At 42.2% G+C, this 9,481-nt stretch overlaps 1 protein-coding gene across 6 annotated transcripts in view; it reads left to right on the plus strand.

The window, feature by feature from the left end:
- Positions 1-3,712, plus strand: part of LOC113158950 (transcription factor COE3) — a 67,488-nt gene extending 63,776 nt beyond the window's left edge. For 4 of the 6 annotated variants that reach the window (XM_026355347.1, XM_026355348.1, XM_026355349.1 and 1 more), the window contains exons 15-16: positions 131-220; positions 1,543-3,710. In XM_026355347.1, the coding sequence (XP_026211132.1) occupies positions 131-220; positions 1,543-1,574 (122 nt within the window). In that variant the 3' untranslated portion in view covers positions 1,575-3,710. Of the gene's footprint in view, positions 1-130; positions 299-1,542 lie in introns of all 6 variants that reach the window. The other 2 variants (XM_026355345.1, XM_026355346.1) reach the window with 2 other exon arrangements.
- Positions 3,713-9,481: the final 5,769 nt, after the last annotated feature.

The raw sequence follows: 9,481 nt of genomic DNA on the forward strand, positions 1-9,481 counted from the left end.
CGTTTATCCCCCCCGGCAGTAATACTATCCCAGCCTTACCTTAACTGCCCTCTCCCTCTTGAGCACTACTCACAGCACGTTCTCACTCTCACCCTCCCTCCTTCCCTTTCCCTCCCTATCGTCTCTGCAGTTAAACAAAAGAGCGCCTTCGCCCCTGTGGTCCGACCCCAGGCCTCCCCACCCCCCTCCTGCACCAGCGCCAACGGCAACGGACTGCAAGGTGAGCCCCCCTCACCCCCTCATCCCTTCCCTACGGACTACTGGTCAGATACCGCTGCTCAGGCCTCTGTCCGGTTTGGTGAGGGATTAATCATTACAAATATATGCATTTTGACAGGCCAATTTACACCTTTCAGTTAAACACACACACATTCATACAGAGCATGTCTTTACACACACACACACACAGAGGTTTGCGAGCGTCATCTCACGTCTGTGCTAACGTACATGCATACTCGTTGCCCTTTCATACAAATGATCCCTCTGATGTTGCAGGAAAATACCTTCTCAGAATTGTTTTAGTAATTATGTTTATTAGGTTTTGTGCATGTGTCATGACCAACATGATTGCTTTGAAAACAAGCTTAGCCGTAGTGTGTGCCCCAAGATTAATAACATTGGGCTTAATGAAGTGGGAAATTAAAGTTCATCTTGCTACACGTTCATACTTATTAATACATGTTGTGCAGAAATTAATGAGCAATGCCTTGCCATCATCTGCGCTGGCAAACTTAAAAGCATTTCAACCATGACTCTACAAATATACTCAGAGCAATATAATAATATATCATCCCAGCACTTCGCTAGTCGCCTAATTGTTAAAATGTGTGAAAATACTGAATATATAAACTCTCAGGGTGAGGTACAGTTGCTAATGATATCCTAAGCAGATGGTCTTGGTAAAATAACGGAAACTACCTTTGATCTTGCCTAATCTCTCTTGGATAATGACGCAGAGGCACAACTTGGGGAATGTAGGACTGATGTGCTGCACAGCGTTGGAGAGTTGAGGATAAAGCGATGAGGGAAGGAAAGGACGCGATAGAAGGAATCTGAGGGGAGTCTGGGGAGTGTCTCGTACTGTAGCATTGTGGCATTGTGGGAAGTGACCGTGTTGTTGCTCTGCCGTCACCACGGCTAGCTCTCCTGGGAGTCTGGGCCACTGTTTGCCATTACCCCAATGCCAGGAGAAATATCACACATAGCAAGACTGGCGTGCTGGGGGCTGAAATGTCAGAGCAGGAGGGAGGTTTTCAAACTCTCCCCGTTAAGAGGATGTGCAGCAGCAGGCTGGCGGACACGGCAAACACTCTCAGGCACATACGCAAACAGGCACATTAAGGCATACATTCACGCACTTGTGCACTAACGGACGAGTGGACTCACACACACAGTGCACACATACACAGGCATCCACACACACACTCATGCATGCACACACAGCCACTAACAGCATTTTAACAAATTTTCATATTTATATCCGTGCCTGTTTTAGCCCAGAAAATTAATCCCTTTTTTATTTCTGTCTTTCTTTCTCCCCAGCCATGTCCGGCCTGGTTGTCCCTCCAATGTAAATGCACTTTCATCATCTCGAGCACCAGTAAACACACTACCACTTCACAGGACACCCCATCAGCACACAGCAAAACGCTGGTGTAATGTATAGTCAGCCGCTCGTTCTGTTTTTAAAGATGAAGAAAAAAACAAGAAAAGAAAGAAGTGATTTTTTTTTTTTTTTTAATTACTTTCCAACCTACGGAAAAAACAAAGGATTTCACAAGGAACAATATTTTTTCTGTGGGATTTTTTTTTTCTTCCATTTTATCACCCTTGAAGAGGACACGGGATGATGAAGGGTTTATTTTGTATACCTGTCTGGTTGCACTTCGGCCTCAGATATGTCCACCACACGTTCAGTACTGAAAGGGACTCCGTGGACTCACCATCTGGTTGTAAAGTAAAAACACTGATGTACAGAACATTTGCCAATGAACTTGTTTGCCTCAGAAATTGTTTTTTCTGTTTCAACTCTCTTTTAATAGATCCACAACAGTTGTGTGTCTTTATAATGTGACTTTTTGTATTTTTATGTGTGAGAAAAATACACAGGGGCCAAGACAGTTTGAATTTCAACTGGAAAATATATGAGATATATAATGTAGAAAATTGATCATTAAAGTACAACAAATACGAGTAAAACGGGGTGGGGCTGGGTGGGTAAGGTTGTATCATGTTTCATTCCTGCATTTTAACTTAAATTTTGTAATTTATTGTAGCTAGAAATCATCTTCAAAAGTAAAAAAAAAAATCCTCTTTGATTCAACAAGCACACTGACGTGTACAAAACACTGCTCTGTTGATGAATATGATGTACTTCCATGTCTAGAGCTTCCTTTTAAGCAAGTGTGTTTTGCCATGTTTTTCAACTTTTTTGCTAGCACTGTATATTAATGCATTCCTAGGCTACTGTGAAGTCTGTTTCTTGTTGATGAGGAGCAGTCTCCCCCTTCTAGCTCCAACTCCCTTATGTGTTTTATATGTGGTTAAAAATTGTAGACTATTGTGATATTGCCAAACTTGTGCTAAATATTTATACATCTGTCTTTTTTCATGTTCTTTTAGATCAACAAAAAAACATTTAAAAAACAAAATTAAAATCCATTGAGAATGTAGGAGTACAGTAGTTCATTGTCATCTTTCTGTTCAAACACACACTTGCGCTCACTGAGGGAAATTTTGTAACATATCAACTATAAATAATGTATTTATCTCTGAAATTTTGTATATTGCTTTTCATTATGTATGTATTAATCGTCATGCCCTTAATATAGTGATGCAGCACAGATAATTCAGCCAAGAACTGTTGCCTTCATTTGTTTTCTTTTTGTATTCGATGAAATGCAATGTGCATATATTTCATGTGTATCCTCAAAATTTGTGTTACTCCGTCAAGACTCTCTGTCCATTTTTTAAAGGGGAAGTCAAACTTCATTGTTTATTTTTATATTGATTTTAAATTATCTATACAGACCATTTTGGAGAAAACTTTGTTGGTTGTATTGTCAAATAAATTGTTTGTGACCCATATGATAGTTGTTAAGATCCAATAGAGACTAACGTGCATGAGGGACAACCTTGGAGATAAAAAAACACTCCATTTGTGGTTGTATTTTTCTGTTTTGTAGAATGTATAGAAGTCATTTTTACTCACCACTTATGACTCTGCCACATAGCTTACATGTGTTTACAGGGAAGAAAATTTAAAAATGTCAACATTTGGAATGGAAACAGAAATGAATAAGTGATGTTTTATTAAAATTTTCAGTAAAAACACAATAGCTCCTCAACTGTGGACTTCTTCAGTTTTAACTACAGTTTGGCTGGCAGACAAACTGACAATCAGGACCAAGGAAAAGACAGTAGAAACTTCTGAGGACAAAGCTGTGACTTGTCTGTAAGTTGTAGTGTTTAGACTTTGCCATAGAGATAATTGTTTGAAACCTGTGGAAAAGTGTAACATCCATAAAAGATGAAAACTGCTCTTTACTCCTATTCTTTCAGCGAAACACTCTGACATTGTGACATATTCCTACTGGTCTTTGTATCAGCACATCCTGCACATCTTTGGTGCTTCAAAGGTTCATTGTAGTCATTCATAAACAGTGCAAGCTTTTTATTCAAAGCACCCCAAATGGGGCTCATTCAAATCCCTCATTTCATTGCATTAAGCCACCTAGTTAATAAAGAATCAATACATTGAAAGAGCAAGGTTATCCTTTGTCTATAAGGGCTGGTATCATTTTGAACCTCGTAGTTTGAGCGCTGAAAGGGGGGCCACTGTGAAATCTATACTCATCAAGTGGGTCAAACAGAAGGATAGAAGTGTTTGAGGGAAGAATGGTGGTTCTCCTTAAAAACAACGGAGCATCTTATCTGGCATCCTGAGTGGTCACAGAGAGCAGGTCACAAAATGTCAATTTCTCATCAAGGCAACATTGTCCGAGGCAACCTCTGCCTTTAATACACAATTAAATGACGGTAACCTGAGTGGCAATCAGCATATCACACAGCTTATTATGTCAACCAGCATGCAGGGATCTCACGGCACGGGAGATAGTCGAGGAGTTGCTGATAGCGCAAAGGACAGATACACTCGAAAGAGCGATTTAATTTTCAGCCGCAATCGCCTTGTGCTTCAAATCATTCCCTCGATAATCCAGCATGTCTGATAACAATAGCCACACAACTGCTTCCTGACACTGCATTATCTGTTTCAGATACACACACATGGGTTTGGATCTATCACCTTTCTCGCTGCTGTCTTTATTATTCAATGACAAAATCAGCTCCAACTGTGTATTTCTGTAGTCTTAACTGGACTCTAAGCGAAACCTCCTGCAGAAAGATCAACTTGTGAAACAGAGAAAGAAAGATGAATTCTAAGGGTAACAAAAAAAAAAAAAAAAAAAAAAAAACACGACAAGTTTCCTCAGTTGTTTCTAGTTTAAAGAGCTCTGAAGCCTGGCTGGCAGGCGCGAGGTACAGTATATTGTCTCAGCAGGTTTCTCTGTACCGAACGACCAGCCACTAGCTTCTGCCACACCACTCAATCATTGTGAGAGCCTCTTTATTGGAGAACTCTAATGGCCACCCTCAACCATGATCTTAATGTGTGCATTAAATATTTATAGATCCTGGGTCAATAATGCCCCATAACCAGAGCCTGACAGACCCACACTATACCATGCGGCTGCCTCCCTCTCAAACACAGGCAAAGGTCAAGGGGTCACGCAATCAAAAGAAAGCAAGGCTCGCCACATCCATATGTTGCCACTCTTATCAAGACTTTCCTCTGTGCTGGTTATCTGTCAAAAGAAAGAAATATTGAAAGCAATATCGATCTTAACTAGCCTTGTGTTGCCAGGGGCTGCGCTTCAAACATCTCTTCGTGCATTGTTACGTTTAAAAAAAAAGAAATAAAAAAAAAAAAACTCCTCTCAATAATATAAGCCTGAGCCGCTAATATTGAACAGCTCTGTTTGATGTGTGCTGCCCGAGCATGACTAATATCCAAGTTATTAACAAGCATCACAGGAGACTGTTAAAAGTTGATAATAAATATTTCTTCATTAGTGCTAGGTTAATTGTGCAGCCTGGCATCTGCATGGGTGACTCGGTCGCTTTACGTGACCATATCCAGGCTGCGCTCCTGTGCTGTTCAGGTGAAAGATTGTGCTCCGGTGATAGCACACACAAAAGAGCGGCCGGACAATGAGCCAGTCAATGGAGAGCTCCAGTTGAAAGAGCCACAATGGCCGCATGCTGGGAATTGGGCTGGATGATATAAAGGAATGAAACCTTCATTGAGGCCATGGAGGACAAGCATTCAGAAAAGAGGTTTTGTTTGCTCTTTATCAATCTGCAGTTTCCCATGAGAAAAAACAATTCAAACTGACCTTAAAAAGAGAATATTACCTTACGCATCCGCTCCCTATGTAACTCTTCTTGAGGGGCTTATACATTCACTCTTAATGGATATTTATGTGATAATACCTTCGTGCCAACATGTGTACAGTATCGAGACAGGCTATAAAACTAAAAGGTGAACGGTCGTTTATCTACTGTGCTCGATGGGCAGTGCTGAGAAGTACTTTTTAAGGATTTGCTCTCGGACATACAGGATTTGTGTAACCGCTGAGTGATGTGTTTTGTGCAGGAATAAAGCAGCTGCAACTCTCGTGAAGTTCCTACATGAGCAAAGGCGCTGCTGCTGCTGTGACTCATAAAAACTGCACACCTACAGATCATAACTTTGAGATGACAATGAATCAAAATAGGGAGTCTGACCTTTTTTGAACAATCGCACATTTTAATCAAAACGGGGAATCTGACCCTTTTTTTTTAAAAATAGTCCCACATTAGCGCAGCCTCCTGTCTGTGAATCGGTACATCAGATAAGACAGTGCTCCCCTGCTACTGTACACTGGGAGTCAGCTTTGCAAGGAAAACTCTAGATCCTTGCAAAGATTTCCACTTCACTCACTGCAGTCAAGAAGGATGAGCAAAGTATCCCAGTGCTTCAAAATCCATTAAACTTGTATTTGGGTGTCATTTGATACTTCATCAATGTTTCAGTGCATTTCAAACCCACAAATGTAAGATTTACCCCTGGTAGAAATGCAGTATTCACCATATTTTACTTCTATGAACTTCACTTAGTCCAAAAATTACACTGTAAAGATTGGCTGGTCAGGGAGTGTTAGCGATAAAATAATATCACTTGAACTGTATTTTCTGCCACAGTCTCCAGCACATAGAGCTCCTTTCATAGCACCCCTCTGTAGTGCTTTGTCCAGTAGTTCTGGATATGATATCATCTATTAATAATGTATTGGCAATGGATTACATAAAAAGGGAGCAGAAATAACATCCAATATTCATGCCCCCTGAGCTTGACTGTGTCCAATCCGTTTGGCCCATAAAACCTTAGCCCCATTTCCATATCCGCTGTGGGTCACGACAGGTCTGCCGCACAAAGCCTCACAGAACAGCTCAACTCAGGAAAAGGGCAGTAAAAATCGGGTGGATTTGTGAACCCTTATGAAACAGCCCCTCTTTGGAAAAAAAGTGAAAAAGCCCTTTTCCGATTTCAGCGCCTGTGAAAAACCTGGTACTGTATTTCCCTCTTTAATTGTGCCACTTGAGAAATTGACGTGCCTCTGAAACATGGCATGAATCTCGCAGTTATTGCAGTCCCCTTGGCAGGGAATGTTGATACAACATCTGCATGCTATAGAAAGTAATGGAAGTAGCAGAGGTGGCAGCTGCAACTCTACAGGAAGTGTGCCATTTTCAGGCAGCGCTGCTGTGAGAACCACTAACTGCCAGCCTGGTCTTGCAGGCAGCTCTGATTGCCAGGACACTATGACAAACACGCAGGGGCTGGGAGTGTTGCATCCTGGGGGATGACAGCTTCTGTTTGATTGTCAATAAGGCTCATTAGCAGAAAAAATGGAGAATGCAAAAAGAGATTAAATGGCTTGAGACAGGGTCCCCCTCATGTTTCATTACCAAGGATTTATCAGAGCCTTTATTTCATCAACTCCGTAAAAGAACACCTATTGGTTGTTAACAAAAAGTAAAGAGTGCACCACAATGTACATTAATGAAAATCTATACATCCCAGTGTTGTAACGAACCAGATATTCCATCAAGACCCAACATATACTAATCAAGCCCTTCAAACATCATTCACACCTCACACACACCTCTCTGCTTCTACTCGGAGCGACTCTCATCTTAGGAGCAGCGGCGGATGTTTCCCTCCATCTTAGGGAGGAACGGCCAACAAAGCAGCGTGTAAGGGCCTTTCCCTGAAGAGTCCTTGTCACGCCGCGCCAAACCTCTGTGATTATCGTTGTTTTTGCAGAGAGTGTCCATGCCTGCCAATACCGCTGTTCCATAAATGAATTTGGCCCCTCGTCAACGAATTACCTAACATGCAGAACTGTGTATGTGTCACATCCAATTCCAACTCACCGGCTTTGGTGGTGTGTGTCAGCTGGAGGACTTAATCATCAATCGTCAATCATAATAAGCGAAGCACATTGATAGGGCTTCTTTTTTTTCCCCTTCTTCCTGCATAGTTAAATAAAGTGTAAAGAGAGAAGTTAAGACTGACCTTGTTAAATTGGGACCACAATTTATATTCCTAATTTAGTGTATGGATTAATTAGTCTTGGCAAGTGTGTGTATCAGCTTCCATGTGGCGGAGCTTAGGAGTTATATCACTTGATCAAATCATTGCTTGCTTTCATACGGAAACTCTGGAATGATATCTGTCAGTCCAATCTTGATGTTTTTGCCCAGAACGGGCTTTGCATATTTTTAGCTGCACACTTTTAATTAATGCCTAATTGGACAGTTTATAGAGAAGAGTTTTCCAGCGTTAGTCACTAATCAATAACCCCCATCTAACATCATACAAAATTAATCACTATGACCTGTTATCGGGCCTTAATGCAACCATCCACACTCACACACACACACACGTAACATACTAACTGGCAGAGCATGGATTTTGCACAGGGCTGAGGAATCTGGCTCATATTTTCCCTCTCCCTGATCCAATCCACTCCTCTCCCCGTCATATAGATCGGAGTCTGTGGGGGCCAGAGGCGCTGACAGAGCCCAGATGCTCCCAGTCTGTCTGGGGGGACTGGGGAGACTGGTGCCATGGGGTCCTGGAGCCTCTGAAGTGCCGCCCCTCCGTCAACATGACCAAGGCTAGACCTGCACTTTCTCCAGGCTGAGACACTCTGCTTACCATGCCGACAGCCACGCTACGTCGTCACAGATTGATATATTCAGGGATACATACACCCACGGGCACCCGTTCCCAAGTAATATATGGCAGTTCATCAGCCGTTCCTAATTAGAGACCCCCAGACCAACTCTGGAGTTCAAAAGGTTACGATGACACACTGATACAAGGCTGCTAACCTTGTTTCAGCGTGTCATTGTAACTCACATAAACACACACACACTCACATGCTGATACTTCTCAGGGTTTCTTTTACTTTGTCATTTCATTCTGCTCTATCTCATCACCACTGCCTTAAACTCGTTCATGTGGTTGGGGGGTCCCTTTGTTCTAAAGAAACAAAACAACGGCAAAAAAAAAAAGAGAGAGAGCACCATACAAATCCTCCATCCTCCTGCTTTTGGCTCTCAAAACACAAAGATCATTACAATAGCATCAAAGTATGCCATGTTTGAAATGATATTTCTCTTTGTAGTTGTGGCATAGCGTGGAGTGTGTTGGTATTAGATGCTGCTGTGGCAGCTGTCGTGGCTGGCTGCGTGGTGCCTCGGTGTCAGGGCCTCCGAGGCCAGGCTGTCCCGGCAGACAGACAGAGGGGGAGGAAACCTGATAGCGCAGCCAAGCCCCACTCTAATGTCTGTCTATCCAGCTATCTATCCCTGTGTCTATCTGTCTGACTGACTGTTGGACCCTGCCTATCTGCATGCCGGATACTCCTCTGGCTTCGCTACAGCAGTGCACTGTTTGCAGCTCAGCTATTCGGTTCCAAAAAGTTTCCCTCTCATTTTTTAAGCATACAAACTTCTAAGAAAGAATAAAAGCAGCTATTTATGAATCACCAATGTGGCTGTGGGATTAACTCCTGCAGGGCCCCCTCTAAGCTTGCAACTTGTACCACGAGGTGCAGGTTGTGATAACAGTAGAATTATGAGCCGACATGTATGAAGAGCAAGGGATGGAGGAACAGAGTGTGTTTATATTTGAAGTGGGGGCAGAAAATTGTTCTATAATGAGGAGGGGTGCCATGATGTGAAATGGGAAGTGGGGAGTTGGAGACAGGATATAAGTTATGAGAAGGAAACCAATGTTAGGAAATGCTGCATTTGTTGTGTCTATATGAGCTAAAATGTATCTTACTAGGATCCTCCATGATTAATA

This window comes from Anabas testudineus, chromosome 15, assembly GCF_900324465.2.
Source record: "Anabas testudineus chromosome 15, fAnaTes1.2, whole genome shotgun sequence".
Classification (NCBI taxonomy): Eukaryota; Metazoa; Chordata; class Actinopteri; order Anabantiformes; family Anabantidae; genus Anabas; species Anabas testudineus.